This window comes from Canis lupus, chromosome 9 (assembly GCF_048164855.1).
Source record: "Canis lupus baileyi chromosome 9, mCanLup2.hap1, whole genome shotgun sequence".
Taxonomy (NCBI): Eukaryota; Metazoa; Chordata; class Mammalia; order Carnivora; family Canidae; genus Canis; species Canis lupus.
In genome coordinates, this window is record NC_132846.1 from 50,604,368 (window position 1) to 50,629,466 (window position 25,099).

Sequence of the window (25,099 nt, forward strand, 5' to 3'; positions counted from 1 at the left end):
GTTCTTCTGGTCTTAAGATATATTTTGTTCTGATATTTGGGGAGAGAATTATTTATTCTGGGAGAAGTCCAAAGAAAGCTAGAAAACAGAAGGTAAGGTATTTTTATATATTGTATCCAGGTTTGATCCTCACAACCACTTTTTAAGATAAGTCTTACAGAAGAGAAGTTGGAATTATAAACTGAAAACAGTATTTAACTTAGCCCCCACAGTAGTCCTGTAAAATAGGTCAGATAAGCAGTGCTTCCATTATACAGATGAGGATAGTAAAGCTCAAAGAAATTATGTAGTTTTTAATGTATGGCAACTCAGGGATAGACTGGAATTATATGTTAAGTATTTTATTTTTTAAAGATTTATTTATTCATGAGAGACACAGAGGCAGAGACATAGGCAGAGGGAGAAGGAGGCTTCTCTCAGGGAGTCTGAGGTGGGACTCAATCCTGGGACCCAGAATCATGACCTGAGCTGAAGGCAGACACTTAACTGCTGAGCCACCCACACATCCCTAAATATTAGGTATTTTAATTCTTAATCTAGTTCTGTGTCTACTAACACTGCTGCTGGCATGTGTTAACCAGTTATTTACTGGAAACATTGATCAGGATAAGGAAATTAAAAGATAATTTCATACTAGTTTTCTTAGGAACAAGGGCTAATAATCAATAGCCTAAGTTCTTGTTATGTCAAATAGAAAGTACTATCATTTTTTTTTTTAAGATTTTATTTATTCGTGAGAGACACAGAGAGAGGCAGACATAGGCAGAGGGAGAAGCAGGCTCCATGCAGGGAGCCTGATGTGGGACTCGATCCTGGTACTCCAGGATCATGCCCTGAGCCGAAAGCAGATGTGCCCAACTGCTGAGCCACCCAGGCATCCCTAAAAAGTACTATCTCCTGCCATTTAAGTAATTGTCATGTACTAAAAGTTTTTGAAAAATTGTTACTTCCCAAGGAATAGCCTTTTTTTTGAGGTGTGTGGGATCAGTATACTATATTCATGGTTGCAACTTTAGTGAATGATGTCTGCTGTATGGTAAAAGGGTTGTGAATGGTCAAAGAGGCAAAAAGTAATCGAACAGCAGGTCACTCTTTAGGATCGGGTGTTTTGTGTTTTGTTTTGTTTTGTTTTTCATATAAGCTTTCCTAAAATAATCTCATTTATTCCTGCAGTTTAATCCTCTGTCTCCCCTTTATTCCTTGGACGTTCTCACTGATGCTTCTCACCGAAGATGTTCACCAGCACACTGCTCTGCCAGGTAATTGTCTTCTAGGGATGGTTTTCTTTCAGATAATACCATTTCCTTTTTTATAACACTTTTCAAATTATAAAGTGTATTTCTGTATAGTATCCAATTTGATCTTTATAACAACTTTTAGAGGCCAGTAGATGTTTTACAGATACAGAAACTGAGGCAGAATGTTGAAGTAACTTTCCTATGATCACATGGCTAGTATGTGGTTTAAGTCTCAACTATGACCTAAGTCTTCTAACTTGTATTAGAGCATAGATTCTTTTTTGTTTTGTTTTTTAAGTAGCTCCTTGCTGGGTGTGAAACCCAATGCGGAGCTTGAATTTACAACCCTGAGATTAAGACCTGAGCTGAAATCAAGAGTCAGACACCTAACCACCTGAGCCACCCAAGCACCCCTAAGTCTTCTGACTTATATTTTCTATTCTTCTGCTAAATGGTTCTTGCCATGACCTGCAAAACTCTGTGTAATTTACCTTCTGCCTGCATGTCCAGCCTCCTTTCTTATACTTCTTTCTCCTCACTAGGGGAGAGGTCCAGCTGTGCCAGGGAGCTCAGCTCCATTTTGTTCATCAAAAATAGCAACCCTTTCCTGCTTCTGAATCTTCACACTTATTCCCTTTGTCTGGACTCCTGTATTAAGCCTCTTCTCATGGTTGGCTACGTCTCATCTCAACTCAGGGAGGACCTCTCAGACCATCTTATCTAAAGGAGCCACCTCCACCTCCACTGCTCTCTCCTCATCGATTTCTTTCCACTAAAGCTTTATCACAGTCTACAATGAATTTGCTCATTGGGCATCCCCCTCCAACTTTTTTCTCCTGTCTCTCTCACTAGTGTATAAGCTTCGAAGTATAGGACTTTGTTTTATCTTGTTTCCTGATAATATCCCTAGCACTTAACACAGTGTCTGGCACTTACTAGACATTCGGTATATATTTGTCAGAATGAATCCTTTGCCAGTGTAGCAGAATGAATCCTGTGTCCTTCAATATAAATTATCTGGAGTTAGATGACATGGGAAGTAAACGTGGTTTTAATGGTAGCATCTCCTAGCAGGGTTATTGCGCACAAAAGAGGAGCTAATAGGCTGAACCATAGAACTTTTATTATTTCTAGTAGCACAGAGAATTTTTTTCCAAGATTCTGATATGGATTTTTCTTTTTTTCTTCTTAATTCATTCTTACATGGATATGTTCATAGATTGGTGTGCAGGCACAAGAAATTATCTTTTCACAGATCCAATGAGAACTTCCACTATAATAAATTCATACTACTACTACTGCCAACTGTCAGCCCTTCTATGGAAGAAGTAATATATCAAAGAAGAAAGTCTTTTGAAAGAGAGACCCTCACAAATGTTGTTACTAAGAACATGGAAAATTTTGTGAGATGATCATAAACTACTTCTGTAAGGCCTTGTCGTTAGTAGCATGCTGTTTGTTCATTATTCACTCAATCCGCACTTACTGACTCCATACCATGTGCCAGGCTGTTTGTTTAGCTACTACCCGTAGGAGTTTCTTTTGAGAAAGTCAGGCATGGAAATCAGCAGTTACAGCGTGGAGTGACAAGTTTGTAAAAATGTACACCAGAATGATACGAAGCACAAAAGACAGGCTTCTAAGTCAGAGGCTCAGGGAGGTTTTCTTAGAGGAGGTGATCCTCAACTTGTTTTGAAAGACCCAAGATTTCATTGCATAGAAAAGCAGTCCTCCAGCTTTTTGTCTTAATACCACATGAAATAATGGCTATGTATACTCTTTGGGAAGATTATATGAATAGCATCATATCCTGTCAGATGCAGAAAGTAGATTCTTTGCCCTCCTCCATTTACCTCTGTTACCTAGAGTTGTGCCATGCTGTGCCGAGATCAGTATCCACACTTTTATCAGGTTTCCTTTTGCTTTTAAAGCCTCATCCTGGCTGGAGTGGGTGTCAGCTTTTTGTTTCTTTATGTATCTTATTATCCACATCATTGTCTTCGTTCTCCTGCTGACAGTGCTGTGGCCAGACTTGGAAATATAAGGAAGTCTAGGCTCTGTTTCTGGTACAGTCAGCTCTAGGGAAATATTGCTTATTGCTTTAGACCATTGCTGCAAACAAGGTGAGGGAATGTAGACAATTCTAGCTCATCCTTGTCCTTCTAGATGTCATTCCCAGGGCAATGGATACACAGAGGGTTGCATTCTTTGGGGTAGGGGAAGACATTTTTTAAACTTACATATCTTATCTGATCCTTTAAAAATGTGGTTTCTTGTTTTGTTTTAAATTGTACATAGAGAAATCTAGTAGCATATATACATATTAATGTTTATTACATACATAAAGGGTTTTGTGGAAATGTTTTACTCATGAGGGAGCACAGTCAATGGTTTGGCAGCTATGGCTCTATGGGAAATGGTCAGCAGAAGTGACTGCTAAGCAATTTTTAGAAACCCTGGGTGAAAAAAAAAAAAAAAAAAAAAAAAAGAAACCCTGGGTGATGAGACCCTGAGCCCCCAGGGCATCCTCTCACTCCTTTGAAGGCAGGGGGTTGGGCAGGCCCTGCCCAGCAAGAAGTCAGTTGAGAAGGAGCCATCTAGCTCTGGTGTGGCTGAAGGATTAGATGGACTTCAGAGCTGGATGGTTGGCTTTGCACAGAGTGGACACCATTTAACAAAGCCTGGCATCTAGCAAGGAATGTTAAAGAGCTGTGGTGGCAGGGAAGAGGCAGGTGAATGACTGTATTAAAAACTGTTTCGAATGGAAATTTTATCTTTTTCTTGTTCCATTTTATTTGTAGTAGGAAAAGATTTCTTTCAAAGCGTCTGGGCAGCCTTGGGAATTTCACACCTATCATTAGAACGGGGTGTGTGTGTGTGTGTGTGTGTGTGTGTGTGGTGACTATGTTATCATTAGTGGTATAATTTTATTTTGCGAAGAGAGAAGTGTTTCCTGTTTTATCACAGCTTTCCCCGAGGAGGGCTGGTGTATTAATTTGCTGTATTGCCTCCTGGCTGTTCCCAGGCTGTTTTTCCTCTTCATCATGGAATTTTTAATGGCCCTGGTGCCTCTTGGGAAGCATGTGAGGAAGAGTTCCTCAGGGAGTGCTTCCCTTTTTTCACATGCCTATAATTACTCTCCTTTAAGAGCACAAAGAGTTTGATAATCATGCCTGAACTGTGAAGGTTTCTTCTTGTCGGGTTACTGAGCTGAGGCTGCTTCTTGCCTGGACATTGCCTGTTCCCCTCACCCAAACACTCAACTGCAAGAGGCTGAGGACCCCTCAACCACCCTCTCACTACTGGAGCCATTCAGCTCTGGTTCTCAGGGTGAGGCCTGGGGGCCACTGGGAGGCCATGGGTAACCTCAGGTACTCTTTTGATTAGTATTTCATTGCTAAAAACAAGGAAATGATGGGACTGTGATTTTAAGAGAACACTGTATTGATGTATTATTTTAATACAGCCCAGATGGCAGGTGCAATGGATCAGTAAGGGGGTCTTTGTGGTCTTTGTACCACCTGATAGATTTATGGGCTATGAGGTTTTCAGAAATACCACTCTAGAAATACTTAAATTTGGTGTTTTTCAACTCTCACTGCACTTTTGAATCCACTGAAAAGCTTTAAAAAATATAGCCATGCTGAACCCCACTCCAGAGATTCTGATTTAACTGATTTGGGATGAGGCCTGAGCATTGGCATTATTTTAAAGTTGCCAGGTTACTCTAATACACAGCTGGGGTTATGAACTGTTGTCTTAAATGCATATGATTTTATGACTGTGCTTTGTAATTTTCTTAATAGGAAATCTCATTTCATACTCAGCATGAGCTCTTTGATTTGTTATTGTGTGGTGATTCCTTATGGAAGGTGGAATGCTGGACTAATCTTCACTTTGGAAGACTTCTGAGGTGAAGAAGAGAATGTCAGGATCTAGCACAGTGCCCAGCACATAGTGATTCACTTGCTGGGTAGGTGTTTGGGTAGTTGGCAGGGTACATGGATGAACTTCATAAACCAGCTGTTTTGGTTTGGTTGTTTTGGTTGCTGGTATTGGGATGTTGTATTAAAGTAGTGATACTTGTTATCCATGTTAGGAATTGCTGCTGCTCAAACAGCAGATGGTGTGATTGGTGTTCTGGTAGAGGCAGTGGTATTGCTGTCAAGGACACAGTTCTAGAATGGTAATAAGGAGCTAGTGCTGGAGGCAGCTTTTCCTAAAATGAGAGATTTATTGATTGTGAAGGATAGCTTTTCTTACCATGATTGCTGTAGAAAACCATAACTAGAACTTATCAAATGTTACATCTCTGTATGATGCACAAGTCACCAGTTGTGGTTTTTGAGTGTCGTGTGGCAATTTTGAGTTTTCTCCAACTTTCCTGACCTTTCCTCTATCATGGGTGGTGATACCACTTCCATTTATCCCTTCTTTAAGTTTTTAATTTCATGTTAGTGGGTATTAGTGTGAGGCAGTCCTGGATAAGAATCTTGGTTTTATCTGGGCAAATGACTTAACCTCCTGTACCTCAATTTTCTTATCTCGAAAATGGAAATATTCATTTTTTATTGGGCTAATGGGGATCAAAACAAAATATTTGACCGTTTAGCATACTGGTAGCTAATATCATTTTTGTTACATTGCCACTACTACCATGTCCTTAGGATAATTACAGCTTTATAAACTTCAGGTTGGCTTCCAGAGTCATTTGCTAATGAGATGTCGTACAGATTCTTGAGGTGCATAAATAGCCTCAGATGGACTATAAGAGGAGGCATTTGGACAGTGTTTGAGTAAAAAAGAGAAACCTTCCTCCCATTAGAGAGTTGAAATGTGATAGCCTGTGCTCATTGTAATTCATTTTATCTGTTCACAAACGTTATGATCTGCATATCAGAGTTGTGTGCCCAGCTGGCTATGCCACTTGACAAGGAGTTTCAAAGAGCAAGAAGAAGACTCAATTCACGCTATTAATTTTGACCTTTGGTGCCATAGTAAACAGCCTCAGGTTTTACCTCAGGGCTAAGGGGAAAGAACCTTTTATTAGTCCCATATCTGCTGGGGATGCTGTGATGCACAGCAGCCCTTGCCCACCTCTTCAGTGCCTTAGCCTTGGCCATGTGTGAGGAAATGTTTCTGCTGTGATATTGTCCACAAAGCTGCCCTGTCCTACTGGAACTTCCTGTCATAGAGTGTACAGCTCTTGAATCTTTTGTCCTTCACCGGATGGTCTTGTTGACAGCAGCTCTCAGCTGGCTGGCATCTTACTGCCTGAGCGGGGCGATGAAAGCATTTTCCCTCTCCGGCCACTGTAATGGACCCAACTTTCCGATCGGTGCAGAACTTTTCTGCTCCTGTGGGGTGGCATGTGACCACTCTGAGATATATGCCAACCTTGGCCCAGCCAAGGGAAGGAGCATGCAGAGACTTTTCAGGTGCTAGTGAGCTGTTTGGCCCTGACTGCTGCAGGTTAGGTTTGTGGATTAGGTTTGAGTGAAAACACTATTAGAATTGCTGGGATCTCTTCCTGTTAGATAAGCCTCCTCTGTGTCCTCTAATTGTGGTTTTCTGTCACTAGCTGCTGCTAATGTCAGGCCCAGACCCTATACTGTGTGCAAATCTCAGAAAATAGTTCCCTTACTGGGTGTTTCATAAATGTCAGTTAACCCCAAAGATAAAATCACATGTGAGGAAGGAAGGAATTTACTTCCCTAAATTTAATCCTCCTTTCCTTCATTTTACCTTAGCATTTTGTTCTTTGATTACAGCTCAATGTCTTGTATCTGTTCTTTACACATCGACCTTCCTCACTATGTCGCTCTGGGGGGGCGGGCCCTCTGCTCGGTCATCTTGTGTATACCCTCTCCACATCCAGCAGAGTGCTTTACATAGGGTAGGCCTCCATAAATTTGTGTTAACAATAATTGAGGGGAGTAGATTAGTAATTAAGGAGAATAATTGGAATATATGATATATATGACCTTTGGTCCTTAGAAATATCAATAATTTTTTCTCCCGATATTACTTGTTTGTATGTGCCTAAGAAAAAAAATACAGCAAATAAATACCTTTTCACAAGAAATTTTTTTTTTATTTTCCATGTTAAATAAGTGAACTTTTCAATGGATTTTAAAATTGAGTGATTTTTTGAAGGTGAACTATTCCTTAAATTGGCTTGCCATTGACAGATAAAGACTGTTTTCACTCCTAAGGAGCGACTCTAAACATCTTTGTTCTGAATCTAAAGCAGCCACTTCAGTTATTTTTTGCCAACATTGGTTCTATTAAACATGCATGTATTTCTCAAAGTAATTTTTTTTCCCCCTAAAAGTACATTCCTGCCCCAGGGACATAGTGATCTGCCCAGTTTCCTAAGTAACACTGCAGTTTTAACAACTCACCTGATCTTTCAGTTACCTGCACTGAAAAGTGAAATAGAAATGTTGTGTTTATGTGTGGATACACAGAATACTCTTTCAATTAATTGCTAATCTTCAGCATTCACCTTCACATTTATGAAATGAATTTAGTTACTTTTCCTGAAGTCAGATTTTTTTTTTTTTGAAGTCAGATTTTTAAAGACTGTATCTGTTGCTCTTAATGCTCATTCCCGACCCCTCACCCCACCCCTCATTAGTCCTTTTTGGCCAGTGCTGCTGGATGTGGTATTTTTAGGGGAAATACTTATGCCTGTGAAAGGAGGAGTGCCCCCAAGAACTCCCGAGGCCCAGATTAGATGATACAGAACCAGGGTAGCCTGTCTTTTCTCTAGGGTAATTGCTTGTATACTAGGGAACAGCATTTTTACTTAAATTAATTTTCATTTAATCATTCTGTTATTCTTTAGGTTAAATTTTTAGATCTTTTATTAACTGGTTGGCTTTGGGAATTTGGCTTTTTTTTTTTTTTTTTTTAACTCAGTAATTTACACAGCAGGTAGAAGCTTACTGGTTCTTCTCTCACCCCAGCGTGGTGGGCATGCATATTTTGTAAAAATCTGCTTACGTGATTCTGATAACCATTGCCACTTCTATTGAGAAAGAAGTTTTCACCTGGTAGAAATTTCAGCCGAACTGATACTTAGCCTTTTGGCCCCCTGAATAATTGAAAGATTCCCCTTCCTGTACATACAGTACATGATTTGCAACACAGGAATGACTGTATACTGCTCTTGACAAAGAGTTTTTTAAAATCTTGTTAAATCTTCTACCTGTTATACCTCCAAGGGAGGGGGCTGTGTGTATTGGTGAGAAGGGAAAGCTCTGACTTTCCCTGTCCTTTGTGAGAGCTGTTTGCGTGTTGACCCTTTTCAATTTCTATCTTGTGAAAGTAGACAGATACCATCGAAGCAAACGAACACAAATTAAAGACACAACACACTGGGAAGAAAGGGAGCCAAATGAAGAGTGGGGGAAGGTCATATTTTTTCCCCTTTCCTTAATTTCTTATGTCTGTAGTTATTGATATGGAATTATTTGGGACAAATGGAAATTGGAACTGCCTCTTGAATAGGGAGCTGGGGCTGCAGCAGGTGCATACTCCCATGCTCAGGATCCCAAAAATAACACAAGGGGCCCTTCCAATACCACATGGATTATTCTCCACTCCTGAACAGGGTGTCCTAATGTTCGGAATGTGCTATACAGCATGGCAGGTTCCATGTCCTGTCTCCTTTTTAAGTCCTCTTGCTCTAAGCTCTAAGCTCTGGGTCTCCAGGCTTCTGGGTCTCTTTCCCTCTTTGTCCTGCAAGGTCCCTTCCAGGCAGACAGAGCCCTCAAAGGGAAAAATAGATTTTTCTCAAGCTGTGAACTCTACTAATTAGTAGTATTCACTTAAAACCAAAAAGAAGGAAAATGTCTTATTGTCCTTTGTAATAATTTGACTGTTTCTCTTTTTCCTTTCCTACATCTTAACTAGTAAGGGGTGTAGTGAGAGACAAATATCCCTTCTGTACTCAGACCTAAGGTGTAATGTTATTTAACTTCTTAGGAAATAGCTCTCCAACCTGGAAATGGTCTTAAGAGAAATGTGTTAAGAGGGAAGGAGCATTAAACTGAGTCTTAGGAATGAACATGGCTTCTCTTTATCCCTGCCTCATTTTCTCTGTTATCCAGATTCTGTAACTAGAAAAGCCGTGTGGCTGGAAGTAAGACTAGGCTACTAGGTCCTATAGGGATGAGACTGTCTCTTGTTCACCACCTCAGTAAAAGCAGTGAACAATGAACGAAGCAAAAAGAACCTCCTGAGCAGAAAGGAAAAATACATACTTTTACAACAAAATAATGTGGTTGACTTCATAAGCTTTATTACCTGGCTGGGTTCCTTACAAAACCTTCAGTTCATTCCTAAGTTATCACCAGAGAATTTTCAAAGTTAGAAGGATTTAGAATGTTCAGGCCAACCATGAAGAATGAGAATGGGGTGATAGAAGTAGATATTTACCACAGAAACAAGTAACAGGTTGGAGGCTTAGCAGTCAGAGGTCATTTAATGTAGGAACAGGTAACCCTGAAGCCCTCCATTACCATCACTGAGTAGGGCAGAGTGGGGATCCAAGAACCAAGGCCTGAAGGGGCGGAGTATGGTAAGGACCACCTGAGTCTTTGTATCTGCAGCAACCCCCTAAGATGTAGTACAGTGTAATGATCTATATGTGTAGTGGTAGGTAAGTAATACTTATTTTCATTTTACTAAAATAAGCGTTTTTAAAAACACCATATTGCTATTTAAAATGATTAAAAGTTTAAATATCTTTGTACATAAATGATTTCATCTTTTTATTCCCAAATGTGTCATTTCTTGAAAATGTGAGATAAATGTTACTGACTAGGTCAGTAAAGGAGGGATAATAGGGGCCCTTAACTGTCTTACTGAAATATATCAAACATACGAAGCTGAAAATGATGGATGGTGTGGAAATAAAAGGCAGTATTTATTTTGTTCAGTCCAAGTGGATACTCCAAGAATTAATATCTTAAGCTGCCTTGAGTACTTTTCTTACTCTTTTCATTTTGCATCTCATAAAATTAAACATTTTGCATCGATCTTGAAGAAGCAATGTTTTTGTTTTTCGTTTTGCAGTTTTTTAAATTAGACTTTTTAATGAAGGATGATGAAATCACATTCAAGTAACCTGCATCCAGATCCAGAAACAGAGCATTATCAGAAAGAACCCCAAAAGCTCCTGGTGCTTTGTCTAGTCACTATCCCTCCTCCCCTCTGCCCCACAGCTCAAGGGTAACCACTGTCCTGACATCTAATAACATAGTTTAGATTGAAAGGATATTAACGTTTAATCTAAAAAGTTTTGGAGAGTCCTTTAATGAGCTTAAGGTAAAGAAGCATGAATATATCTTACTACCCTTTATTTGACTTGTTTTTCTTTCTGAAGTACTTGAGAAGGATGATTGGATTAGAGCAAAGTGGGGCAGCCTGGGTGGCTCAGCGGTTTAGCGTCGCCTTCAGCCCAGGGCATGTTCCTGGAGTCTTGGGATCAAGTCCCGCATCGGGCTCCCTGCATGGAGCCTGCTTATCCCTCTGCCTATGTCTCTGCCTCTCTCTCTCTGTGTCTCTCAGGATAAATAAATAAAATCTTTAAAAAAACCAAAAAGGATTAGAGCAAAGTGGTCATTTTGAGGTCAGATCTGTATGTACTCCAGTACCATGTTTATGAAAAAGATGGGAGTCTTTCTCTGTTTTAAGAAAAACCAAATTTTGGTTTTGAGAATCACTCTCTTCTCTGTCTGTATCTTTGGCTTCAGAGGGAATTACCTCCTCTCCCTTTAGACTGAAGGCCTATCTATGATATTCCATCATCTGTGTTTCTTGTTATTAAACCAACATGCTGATTTATTCTCAGGACTTTGATAAGGTATAAAAAATGAATTGTTTTCCCCTACTTTACACATTAATATTTACATTTCACTTTGGGCATTCAGAATTAACTATTCATGGCTTGGGATACTTAAAAGTTAACTCTTTTCCCACATGGAAGAGAGGGCTATCAATACAAGGTGACTTGGATGGTATTTCCCCAAACATGGGCTTTATACTGTAAATCTCTGCCTATTGTAATGTTGTTTGCATTCCGAAAATCTTATGATTTCAGTTAAATTCTTTTCTTGCTTAAAAATGAATTGATTCTTAAGATTTTGCATATAGAGAAAAGAATATATATTTACATGCATGCTTTTACTTATTTTTTTTTAAGATTTTATTTATTTATTCTTGAGAGACAGAGAGAGGGAGAGGCAGAGACACAGGCAGAGGGAGAAGCAGGCTCCATGCAGGGAGCCCAGTGTGGGACTTGATCCCAGGTCTCCAGGATCACGCCCTGGGCTGAAGGCAGTGCTAAACCGCTGAGCCACCTGGGCTGCCCCCATGCATGCTTCTAAACTGTGGAGCTTGCCAGATTGGGAGCCCTCTGAATAGGAAAATTTGTCCAGACAGTTATCTTGGTGCTTTGTTAACTAGGTGGTCTTAGTTTTGACTGAAGTTCTAGTATTAAGATCATTAAGCCATGAGACTTAATCCCCAGCTGGGATTACCAAATAGGAGTTCAGTCTGGTATAATTTTACTAGATTCCTTTTTATATGTTACATACTCTATTTTTTAAAAATTGTGCTAAATAAATATGACATAGAATTTGCCATTTTAGCCACTTTTAACTGTACAGTTGACTATTTGGTTTTTAGAACTTTTATTCATTCATATCAGTTCTTGTCAACAGATATTTAATGGCCGTCAGCTAAGTGCCTTGTGCTGAGGTTAGTAGATCATTGGAAAATTATGAAAGAAATATAAATATGGTCCCTGTTCTCTAGGAGATTAAGCCTCATTAGGGAAACAAGATATATGTATACCAGTTAAATAATGATTCATGGTGAGTAAGGCCTTGAATGTTCAAGGAAAGGTGAGAATCAACTAGGTCCTTAATCAGGGGTAGGATCTGTCTAGTTTGAAGAAGGAGGAAGTTTCAGGCAACTAAAATAGCATACCAGCTGTTTAGTGTTAAGTCCATTGTCTTTCAGACAGTCTTTTGCTTTTTTGCAAGCTTTGAAATACCCACTGTTTTGTTACTAGAGTATGCTGAATATTCAGATGAGGGATTATATTATTAGCAAGTAATTAATATTTTTAAAAATCACAGAAATCAAACTTATTTAACTTGTGATACAGACACTTAATAGTGTCTATAAATCCAGATTTATAGTGATAGAAGGGTTAAAATTGCTATTAAAATTCTATGCAAATATCTGTGTTCATGCAGCATTAAACTTTTCAATATATTACCACTTGGGAGTAGGTATTTCATTAGTGAGTTTAGAACAATTGCAGTTATAGTTTTTATGAAAAATAATTGTACAAAAATCAGCATGTAATGAAACACATTTATTGAAATTAATCTTGAGTGTCTGCTATTCTGAAATTAGGTAAGAAGTTTAGAATGGGTATATATTGTGCATAAAGAATGAGTTATGATTAATCCTGAATAATCTTGTACGTGACACTTGATGACAAAGAATGGTGCCTGTCTTGTTAGTGTATATCTGTATTGGGTCAGGGATTTTATCTGGGCTGAACATAATGTCTTACAATAAGAATTACAGAGTGAAAACAATGTTTTTTCTTTCTCATATCTGCAGACAGGCAAACATACACTTGGGACCCCCATGTTCACGTGACATCAAGAGGAAGCGGAAACCTGTGGCCACAGCATCTCTCTCTACCCCAAATGCAGGTAACTGTATGTAGTTATCATTTATTGAGCACCTACTGTGTGTCAGGCACTAAGTTATGTTTTATATACCTTTTATATACCTTTATGTTTTATATAACTTTTATGATAAGCTAGATCATTTTATTTCCATTTTACTTGGAGAAATGAGAATGTGAGAGGAATTTGCCCAAGGTCACACTCATATTAAGAATTCAAGCCTAGGGCAGCCCCGGTGGCTCAGCAGTTTAGCGCCATCTTTGGCCCAGAGTATGATCCTAGAGACCCGGGATCAAGTCCCACGTCAGGCTCCCTACATGGAGCGTGCTTCTCCCTCTGCCTGTGTCTCTGCCTCTCTCTCTCTCTCTCTCTCTCTCTCTCTCTCTCTCCCCCCTCTCTGTGTATTCTCATGAATAAATAAATAAAATCTTAAAAAAAAAGAATTCAAGCCTAGTTCTCTCTAACCCTGAAATCTGTGCTTTTACACTGTGTCATGTGGCTTGTTTGAATCCCGGTATTCTACAATCAGCAATCTTTAGTCATCTGTGCTTTTGTCCTAGCACAGATAGGAAATTAGGTCTGTGTTAATGAAAATCCAGTTAGGGTGGTGGTTTATTCAGTAGCCAAGGAGTCACATGGATTTATTTACTCTCTTACTTGGTACATAGTATAATAACTTCTCACTGTTTTTATGTGTAGTAGAGTGCTAATACTTTTACTAGTCATGAAATTTCTAATTAAAAACTATTTTTCAAGTTAAAACCTTTTAGCTTTCTGGGCAAAACCTGTTGGTTGGAAACCAAAATAGTGATTATCTTTGGTGAAGGGGTAGTGACTAAGAGAGGACATAATCAGAAGTCTGAGAAGTGCTCTATGTCATCAACTGGGTAGGAATATATTTTTACATATATATGTATATTTTTACATATATATATGAGTTGTATGTTTATGATTTATACACTTTACATGTATGTTATCCTTAAAAAATTGGGGGGTAGTTGCTATTTATATCAGAAATAATACTGAATGTAGGTATTTTTCTTTGAAGTTAAGAAAAGGTAGTTAAACATAATTGGTAATCAGGAAATACTGTGTTATTTCAATACAGTTGAGGATGAATTGCTCCGGATAAAAAGATCATGTCTGTTTGTATGACCTATCAGAAATACCTATAGTTACTTTATTGATGATGGTGAATTCACTCTGAGGAAACTGAGTATATCATAGATTATTTTCTTCAGAAAATACTATGTATTATATAGATCAGATCAGTTGATTGATGAGTGAAGAGTAGAGTTCAGAAATAGGAAACTCTGTCCCCCTCCCTTAATTTAGAAAGTTTCAACATACTTTGAAATTGACCTCTTTGAGCTTCTGTTTGGGGCAGCTGCTTGATAATGGTTCTTACTGGACAATCTTAATCACATGTCTGATAATTATAATAAATTTTTTCTAGTGATTTCTACATGGCCATGCTCTGAGCTGATTACTTTGCATGGATTATTTCACTTAATCTTTGCAACAAGTAAAAGGGAGATGCTGTTTTTTGTTTTTTTTTTTTTCCTAGGGAGATGCTGTTTTTATTCCCAATTTACACCTGAGAAAATTGAGGCTTATAGAGAGAGGTTTAATCCCTTGTCCAAAGTCACATGGATGATAAATTGTGGGGCCAAGGTCAAATTGATTTCCCTATGACGCTAGTGAGCCTGCCCTCTTACATACTTCAGGTATTTTGTGTTATGTAAGATAGCATTGGTTCCAAATTAAGACTGTATCAAAATCCAGTCTGTGGTATTGGAAGTATTAAAACACAGTCTCCCCTCTTTTATCTTTTGTTCTTTCTTCCCCTCAATATCCAGCTTCTATTTTTAGCTTTTAATGTTCAGAAGACAACTGTTGAGAAGAGTTTAAAAACCTATTCCATACTCAAATCAGGAAATGTTACTGGGGGTACTAAACAAGACTTCGGCATTAAGCATTTCTCCTACTGAGCCCAACTCCTCCTCTCACTTGTTGACTAAGGTCTGCTTCACTGAACATTTTCTTTTTTTTCTATCCACAACCTGAGTGCCCCATGGAGGTGAAGGACACAGCCCGAGCCCGCGCCATCAGTCAGTAGAACAAATGGGCTTGCTCTGCCTAACATCGGGCCATCTCGGATTCCACCTCTTTTATAGAAATGAGTGATGAAGAGAGGTGCGTTCCGCTTTGCCGCTGTATTAATACACATCAGGGGCCAGCTCCTGGCACTAAATCACGCTACTGCATACATCTGTTATCGGACTCTTCACCAGTGTGATGAACACGACTGCAGATAGAGGCTTCCTTGTGTCATTCTTTATAGGATTTTCCTAAAAGAATAAATAGCTCAGATCTCTGCCAACACTCTCCCCTGTCACTGTGATGAATTCAGCTTCTTTCTTAAACATGCAGCCACAAATCTTTTCCCTTTTCCCCACCCCCAATGGTGGAAAGTTTTGAGTTGAGATTGACTGAATTTAAAGGTATTAATAAGGCTAGAGAGGTGAAGAGCAGAAAAGAGTAACTTGTCTTCCTTGTCTTTTTATATTAATACTCAGGAAAGACCAGAGAAAAAGACCTTTTCATTAGGGTCATTAAGTAGATTCTTCTTGAAAGAGTAGCACCTTTATTTTCTTCTTTTTATCTCCACTCCCCTTCCCTTTATGGCTTTATAACCTGCACAGAACCACCCTTGGATTTTAGCAAGTAACTGTGTAAACCTGCTTCTGTTTCCATAATAGCAGAACAGGGAATGCCCAGAACAGAACAGGGAATGCCCAGAACAGGGGAAGTCTTTACCTCATGCTGAAGTGAATTGGCTCTGTATGCTCTTAAAGAATGTAATTGGAAAAGAAAAGATGGGTTATTTTCCTCTAAGATTTGAGATTAGCTATAAGAAAGAAACATAAGAAACTCGAAAACCAGATTTCTTTTTTTTTTTTTTTAAGATTTTATTTATTTATTCATGAGAGACACACAGAGAGAGGCAGAGACACAGGCAGAGGGAGAAGCAGACTCCATGCAGGGAGCCCGATGTGGGACTCGATCCCAGGACTCTAGGATCACACCCTGGGCCGAAGGCAGGCGCTAAACCACTGAGCCACCCAGGGATCCCGAAAACCAGATTTCATTTCTGAGATGATTTTTCTTCATCAGAATGACAAGAATGGAACCTTTGGTGTACGAATCCCATTCCTTCAAAAATTAAACACATGGCTCTAGGTAAAGGAGAATTAAGCGAATGATAAAGACATTGTATTCAGAGCCCTATTTTGGCCATTCCCAAAGCCTCTTCTGACCTTCCTGTCCCTGGTGTAGGTTATGTGCCCGTAGAGCAGCAGTTGGAAGGGTACCCAGCAGTTAATCTGTTAACTAGTTAGATCAGATTCCAAATACCAGGCCAGTGCTAGTAGAGATACATTTGCAAGAGCAGGAATTTTATCTCTTTTGCTCACTTCTGTACCCTGAGCATCTAAAAGAATACTCAGCACGGATAATGGTCTCAGTAGATATTTCTCATATGAATAAGTGAATAGAATCTTAAAGCTGAAACAGTTATTCTAAAAATTATTCTTACCCTGTGATGGGATTCAGGAGTTCCATTGTAGGTCAGCCCTTGTCTCAGGTGTCATAGGGCAGATTCTTATTGCCCTTTTTTTTTTTTCTTACTGCTCCTTTTTAACATTTAAATGGTTTTTAAAGTTAAAAGTGTTTTTTTTTCAGTAAATATTAAATGGCTATAAAAACATTTATAGAAGATATACAAGGTGTCAAGAAAAACAACAGCATAAATATCCATGTACCTACCATCTACTTTAAGAAAATGAACATTACCTATAAAATCCTCCCACTGTCCTTTTAAGTAACCATTGTCCTGATATGGTTTTTTGGTTATGTGAATATGTTTTTTGTTGATCATTTATCATTCCTTGGGAGTTTTTTCAGATAGCTTTAACAGATACATAGCTCTCTAAGCAATGTATTGTCTAGTTAGCATTTTTTAGAGACTTGTGTAAATGGGATGTCTTATTTTATAAGTTATAAGTTTCATCCAGTTATGTTTTGAAAATCATTAATGTTGTATCCTGTCAGAGTCCTTTTTTTTTTTTTTTTTACTGCCATGTACATATGGTATTCCATTGTATGATATGAGGAGCATACTATAATTAAGCATTCCTGGACATTTGTATTATATCCCATTTTATGCTATTGTGAAAAACAACTGCATTGTTCTGGGAGAGCCATGTGCAAAATTGTTTCTGGGTTACTTCACACTCCTTAGGATGGCTATATCAAGGAACAGGAAACAACAAATGTTAGGAAAGATATAGAGAAATTGGAACCCTTGGGCATTGCCAGTGGGAATGTAAAATATTGCAGCCACTGTGAAACAGAGAATGGTGGTTCCTCAGCATTGTAAACATAGAACTGCCATATGATCCAGCAATTCAGTTTCTAAGTGTATACCCAAAAGAATTGAAAGCATGAATTCAAACAGGTATTTGTACATCCAAGTTCATAGCAACATTATACACAAGAGCTAAAAAGTAGAAGTGACCCACATGTCTCTTGCTGGATAAATCAATAAACAAAATATGGTTTACACTTATAGCTATGGGAGTATTATTTGGCCTTGAAAAGGATGAAGATTCTGACATGCTATAGCATGGATGATGACATAATACTAAGTGAAGTGAGCCAGACACAAAAGGATAAATACTTTGTCATTCGTTATATGAGGTACCTTGAATGGTCAGATATGTAGAGACAAAGTATAGTAATGGTTGCCAGGGCCTGGGGAAGGAGGAGAGGAGGAGTTGGTATTTAATAGGTACAGTATTTCCATTTGAGACAGTGAAGAAGTTCTAGATATGGATGGTGGTGATGCTTGTACAGCAGTATGAGTGTACTTAATGCCACTGAACTGTACATGTAAAAATTATTACAGTGGTAAATTTTGTGTTATGTGTATTTTACTGTAGTAAAAAAAATATAGAGCAAAAACGTTTTCTTAGGATAAGGGTTTTTTTCCCTACTGCAGTTGAATACCATATAGTAATTGTAGGTACAGTTTTATGAAATTTATTTTCAGCTAAATATGAATGAGTGAGCATGTATGTGCATGTGTTTGTGTGAGAGGGAAAGACCGAGATTTGGGTTGTGGCGTCAAATGTATTTCTTGCTATTGTGGTTGAGGTTCCAAAATGTTTGAAAGCTGTTACCCTCAAGAAGCTCTTGCATATATGCCATAGAGTCATACCCTACAGATTTTTTTTTGCAGTAACTTATAGTAAGAACTCATACTTGAATATGTATGTGAGTGTACATGTAAATCTGAAATTCTTGAGTTCACTTTTGTATATCTTATTCTTTTTCATTAAGAAAAATATTACTGGTCATGACCTACCCAATTGACTTTGTGACCCACAATTTAAATATTACTATTCTAGTTACATTCCTAAGAGTAGGATTATTTGAGTGAGAAGGTAAAACTGAAAATTTTCTAGATTTTGCTGTATTTTAGTGTATGTTCATTTGCTCTAAACAGAGTGGGCGTGATGGTGGTTTGTACCATTCTGTTCAGGAGGCATTTGTAAATGTGAGGACAGTGGTCATCACAATGACTGAGGAGTGCTTTTAGCATTCAGTGAATGGGGTCCAGAATGGTAAGTGTCCTAAGATACACAGGACAACCCTGCACAAGCAATGATTATCATGTTGAGAATGTCTTTGGTGTCCTTGTTGAAAAATGCTGGACTTGAGTTTGTGATTTTTCTTATGATATGCTATTTATTGGAAACACTGTGTTACTGGAGGCGTAGCGTGTAACAGAAAGAGCCTAGGGCTTGAAGTCCAGTGTCTGAGTTTGAATATTGCTACCTACTTAACCAGCTCTGTTGGGTTCCTGAACAACATATCTGTTCTATCTTTGCCTCAGTGTTTTGATCCAGAAAATGGAGATGACAGTTCCTACCTCCAAGGGTTTGCATTAGGAAATCAGATTATGGTTGTACAGTATCTACATAGCATAGTACCTGGCACATAAGTGCAATAAATGATCATGACTACATTATGAATTTATAGTATATGAATATGAATTTGTACTGTATTTATATATTTGTTCAGTTGAACCCATTTTTCTCAGGTACAGAAATACTTTACTGAGGAAAAAAAAAGCCTTATGTGGCCTCTTGGGTTCTTAAGTTATAAAATAAAAGGATTCAGAGAATTGTGCATTGATGTGTCTCTGATTCTAATTTGTCTCCCCTTGATCTCTCCTTCCTTCCTTTTATTGTAACCACCTTACCAGTGCACGTGGATGTAGTGGAGCCAACAACACCAGCATCACAGGTCCAGAAACCTCCAAACCCTGAGTGGTTGGTCAGGACCTCTGCCGCAGAGAAAGCCACTGACTCAGCTGCAGCTACATTTTTTAAAATGCCACCGGAAAAGAGCCCTGGATACAGCTAAAGAGCAGGATTCCACCCACCAGGAGCCACTGGGTGTTGTGAGATGCATCCTAGACTTGGTATTGCAGAGTCTTGCTTAACATAATTGACATTCCCAGTCCTTTCACCGCCAGGATGATCCTACTTCCAAACAAAGCAGTGGACTTTCTCTTAGAAAATCATGTTGTGGAAATCAGTTTTGTTTTGTTTTTTTTTAAAGTAAAGTATTGAAGCAGCAATTTTTTTTTTTTTAAAAAAAGGTCATCCTATGCTATCTTTGTTATGTTGTTATCATTGTCCCAACAGCTACCTACAGCTCCTTTTACAGAGCTGTTGCTTTTTGCAGGTATGTCTCTTTTCTTGAAAAACTAGTAACTGCTTTTGCATACTGTTTATGTAGAGCTTTTAATATCATTTGAAGAAGTCCCAAATTTGTAGCCAGTTCTAGACAGATGTAAACACTGAGTTAAGACCTGTGTGTGCGATTGTGTTTACAAGAGATAGAGTTTGCCTTTGAGCATGGTCTTGATTCACTGAGAGTGCCAATAAGCCAAATTCACCAAGTCCTCATTTGGGAGCTTCAGAGGAGACACCAGCAGCATGGACGGTGGGAACTTCTTCCATTTTTCTAAATGGCCCAATGGGATCTCCAGCAGCTGCACCATACTTTGCCTCATCTCCAGAGTTGGTGTTCTCCCATAGAAGGATATGTATATTCATAATATAATGAAGAAATGGTTTAGTTGTTCAGCAAACTTAAAATAGTCTGTGTATTGTGTCTTAATACTTCATGTCATAGTGTAAGCTTTTATGTACTAAATGGGATTTTTATTGTTAGCTTATAGGTCAATAACCTGTAGCAGAAATTCACACTCTATTATAATAATGGCTTCTTGGGGGCCATATTTGGGGAGAAAAATGTCTTTTTGACACGCCTTTATACTTGGCGTGTTTATGACGGCTCAGCTGCGTGTGGAGTTATATATACAGCCATGCCTGAAGTTGGATGCTCCTTTGTCAAAATGAGGAATAAGTGACTGCCTGGAGCTGCTGGAGAGAAGCCGCCCTTTCTAAAAAAGTATTATCAAGAGTGTCTGTCATTCAGGGGCCTAGTTGACAGAAGGGTTCTTTTTTGTACGAGTTGAGTACATTTACTTTGAAATACAGAGAAACGGTCCTCTAAATGCCCACTTCTCTGCTAACAGAACTCCCAGCCCCACCCCTGGGTATTTCCTGTGCTTCCTGAATAGGTGCTGAGTGCAACAGAGCCTCCTTCCCCCCAAAGCGCAGCTGTCCTCTTTCCTCATACAGAATGTGAGGGTGGGCTGCTCTCTCCTGTTCCCTTTAAAAAGGATAGTCCTTCTTAGTGCTAATGCCAGGATTTCCTTGTTGATGGGCACATGTGTGAATCTAGTTGGAGGGGGGATTTGAAACTAATTTAAATGGCACTTTCTGTAAGATGGATAACACATCAGTTGTCCATAACAAGAAGTCTGGTGGAGGGAGGGACAGATGGAGATTATGGGGTTGAGAAGTAGCATTAAAGCCAACCCAGGATCCCCAGGAGTCACCCCTGGTTCTCCTGTCATCCCTCGAGGCTGTATCCATAGCAGTATAGAAAATAAAGTGCCTGTTGAATATGAAGTGGCACTCCCAAGTTGTTTTAGTGCAGAAGGTGGGTTTTATTGTCATATGTGCATTCTTACCTAGTTCCCATCGTGTCCTCAGACACATTTCTGATGTAATTTGTTGGATTTCAGGGAAAAATCCATGGACATAATTTTCTTTGCGCTAAGCTCTGGCTCTTTAAGAGATAGGTCCTATGATCATGGCTTATTCAGACCTCCACAGTCCAGTTAGACTGTTGTTGCCAAGCAGTTCTCTTTTCTACCTGTGATTACAAATAATTTATATATACAACTTTGTTTACATTTTAAACATCTCTAGGATGTACTGCCATTTTACAGAGACGAAAATGGTCACAGAGTATAGCGACTTGCCCAAAAATCACAGGATCGAGTCAAGACTAAAATCCCAGATTTTCAGCCTTCCTCTGCCCTGGGTTATAATCTTTTGTTTTTCATTGATAGATCTGAGTCACTCTGAGACCCATAATTTTGAAACAGTGTGTCATGAATGTTTATTATCTTTCTTGGGCATGCTTTTCTACATATTTTGAATACATACAATGGGGACTATCCAAAAATGCCATATCTCCCTGTAATAAGTGGGGAAGAAAATTAATTGCCTAAGAAATAGCCATTAATACTTTGCAACACAGGGTTGTAAATTGTGCTCCTCATTTTAAGCTGCTGCATGAGCATGCTGACAGAATTATTAACCAACTTACTTTGCTTGTTTTCTATGAGTCAATTCCAAAGGAATAACCTTAGAATTGAGTGTTTTTTGAATCATAAATTTTAAATTTATTTTTTATATAGCAAAGTGTATGATACCATACACTGAGTAGTCTGTTACCTTTCAACAAAAGATATAATTTCAAATCAGGTTTTATAGTCTATTGAAAAAACTGATAGCATGACTTCCTTTGAGGATAATCATTGAGCTCACATGTATTTGATCTGCTCAGAAGTGGTAACTGGAGTGGAGTTCCACAGTTCTTACGTATTTCAGGCTTCTGATTTATCCTAGCTTGGCTTCACAATCTGCCTGTCTGATCTTCTGTATTTTCTACAAGGAGCAGAAGTCAAGACATTATCCACTTGCATGAGCATCATTATTAAAAATTAGTGTTGCTTATGCATTTAAGGGAATTTGAGATTGTTTTCCCGATGCAGCATTTTAAAGGGAACAGATTCATTTGCATCACAACTCTTGTGTTGCTTTTTTGGTAAGAACCCATGCAGAAGAGGGAATTAGCTGTTTACATGGTGCCAAATTTAGGTGGGGCAAAGTGTGATCTTTATTGAGTGGTGTGTGCTTGATAAATAAGGTGCATTTAACCTTGAAGTCTTTTGAAATCAAATGCAATTAAAAATATCAGACATTGTTTTACTGAGCTGTGAAACAGGCTGCAAACAAAGCCATTTGGCAGCAGAATGACCAAAAGCTGAAATAAAATTTCTTATTCTGTGATGCTTGTGGCATCCTTTTTGCTAATGAGTAAAGCTCCGCACTGACGACAGGTAATTAAACTATTTATGAATCCCACATAGATGACTGTGATCTATCTTCTTGCATTTTGGCATCAGAAACACAGTCTGGACCACAGCATTGGAAGTTCTGGAGCTGCAGAGGAACAGGGCTATCACAGAGGTCACTTGGAGTCGGACAAATTAGAGTCATGTGAAAGGAGCTAGGCTGGCAGTGTCATTGCTGATGTGAGGGCTTCTCCATTTGGCTCCAGGTGAGGGCTCCTGGTGAAGTTTGATCATTTCAGGTCTTTTCTTTAGTTTGGCTTCATTCCTGTGGTTTGAACCATATGCCTTTTGTTTCCTAGGGAGAAAGCTAAGTAGCAGCATTGGGAGCCGTAGTCAGTGTTCTGTAAGTCTGGTGAGCCTTATCAGAGCCTGGGTGAAAACAGTGGCTAGAACAGACTCTACCAGTGGTGGATATGGTCCAGTTGGGGGTGCAGTTTGCAGGGTGCATCTTGATGCATGGGGTGACAGGAGAGATGGTAAAAGCAGTTTGCCATTGGTGCCAGCTGCTCCCTTTATTAACGCTTGAGCTGTCTTGTCAGTATTTTCTTATCTCCTGCTCCAGTCATGCCAGCTAGTGGAGTTACTAATGGTGGTAGCAGTCAGGATGGGTCCCTACCCCATCAAGAAGTGGTACAGAGGGAAAAGGTGAGGGAATCGGTGGGTTCTGCTGTGACACTAAGTGCAAGGTGGCCCAGAGATGCTTTTACCTACATTAAGATCCCAAAACAGATGAATGTCAAATGCCTGGAAACAGCAGCATTGAAAAGAAGCAAGGGAAGTGAATGATCTTGCTGAAGAGTGTGGATTGTAAGGTTTTTAACAAGCCCAGCAAAACAGACCTCGGGCCAGAAGAAGAGCTTTGGCTGTCACCGCAAATAGACCTGATAAGCACTTGGCAAAACTGCAGGGTTTTTGGAGTGAAAACTTTTCCAAGCACACTATAAAAGAATGAGGCGGATCCCAAAGATGTTCACCAGGGAGGGCAATCTTGGCAAAGTCCCAAAGTGAGAAAGCATGAGGAAGAGAAGGAGAGATGCTTAGTCAGGGGTGCTGGGGCCCCTTGACCACCAGCAGCAGTACGTACTTGCCCCTACCAGACCCACTGAATCGGAAACTGAGGGTGAGCCTGGCAGTCTTACTAGCCCTTTGGGGGACTCTGGTGCACGCCAGTGATTTGAGAACCACAGACTGTGCTGTACTTAAATGTTTTAATATATGGGCATCCCCCTAAGCTCTGAGGTACACTTATATTTCCCTCCATAACTATAGACCTGTTTTGTGAATGATTCTTTGCAGAAACTGTTAATGTCTTTGTTTCCCATGCTTTTTCTTAAAGCCCTTAAAAGATCTCCTGGAAATACTGAGAATGAATGATGTAGAGAAAAATGCCATCAAGGCTATATTTAGGTGGATGGAAACAACCTTTAAAGTGGTTTAAAATATAACAATGAATTTTTAGTCTGTGAATGATAGTCGTTTTTCACAATAGACAGTAAAACATTTGTGTAAGGTACTGCCATCCATGATTTCATGATATTTGTTCATTACATCTTAGATTCCCAGGAAAATGTCGTGTATTCTCCAGCATGATAATGATGAAGTCTTTAAAATATGGCTGACAAAAATGAAAATAATTGGAAGAAAAAACCATCCTGAGTACATAGTGTTGTATAATAAATACTTGTTGTGTTATTGGTGATTTTTTGCTAGGACTTAATCTTGGTACTTCAGAGCATGTAAAAATCAATTTTCAGTGATCCACTTAATCACACACTATTGTCTTTGTTTTACATTTCAGTGATTCTACAGGGCTTGGTGGCCAATAGCAATCGCATGTTCTATTTTTTGTTGTTGTTGTCTAACTCATGGATTCAGCATTTCAGAATATGGTACTCTAATCCTAAAGCTTTGTAATGAAATCACAACCATTTTTTTCTTTGGGTTTTATTTGTATGAATGGGGCTAGGCTCTAATTTATGACTAATGCCCACAAACCCAAGTTTTCTCTGGGAATTTGTGTGGCCAAAGAGGAGTTCTCTGGTATCATTTCTCAGATGTTCATGTTGTTTTGTGTGTAGGGCTTAATTGATAAAGGTGATTAAGTGAGGGCTCAGATCTGGAGAAGAAAGTTTGTTTGAAAGAAGTTTGTTGTTACAGTTGCCCTGGAAACAAGGCACGGCTTGTCACTCAGGACCACAGGACGAACACCAGGTTTGGGTCAGGAGGCAGAAAGAAGACAGGAACAAGCAGTAGGTTTAGGCCAGAGCCTTTATTGGGGTTTCCTCTAGGAAGGCAAACCATAGTGAACAGTCTAGAAATGGCTAGTTTGACTTATTCTGGGGCCTTTGGGCTGCAATACACTCTGTGGTTATCTGGTACCTGGGCCTGGGGTGATTGCTTCTGGAATGTAACAGGCCAGATGGAGGGGGTATGGCTCCATCACACCTGGTTAGTTTGCACATCAAAAGCATGCTACTGGCTGAATCCTTTGCTAAGAATCAGCTAGCCCT

At 39.1% G+C, this 25,099-nt stretch overlaps 1 protein-coding gene across 4 annotated transcripts in view; it reads left to right on the top strand.

The window, feature by feature from the left end:
• The window catches only part of GPATCH2L (G-patch domain containing 2 like), a 55,632-nt gene extending 31,344 nt beyond the window's left edge, over nucleotides 1–24,288 (top strand). For 3 of the 4 annotated variants that reach the window (XM_072839422.1, XM_072839420.1, XM_072839421.1), the window contains 3 exons: nucleotides 1,174–1,259; nucleotides 12,888–12,982; nucleotides 19,290–24,288. In XM_072839422.1, coding sequence (XP_072695523.1) covers nucleotides 1,174–1,259; nucleotides 12,888–12,982; nucleotides 19,290–19,450 — 342 coding nt within the window. In that variant the 3' untranslated portion in view covers nucleotides 19,451–24,288. Of the gene's footprint in view, nucleotides 1–1,173; nucleotides 1,260–12,887; nucleotides 12,983–15,026; nucleotides 15,155–19,289 lie in introns of all 4 variants that reach the window. The other variant, XM_072839423.1, reaches the window with a different exon arrangement.
• Nucleotides 24,289–25,099: the final 811 nt, after the last annotated feature.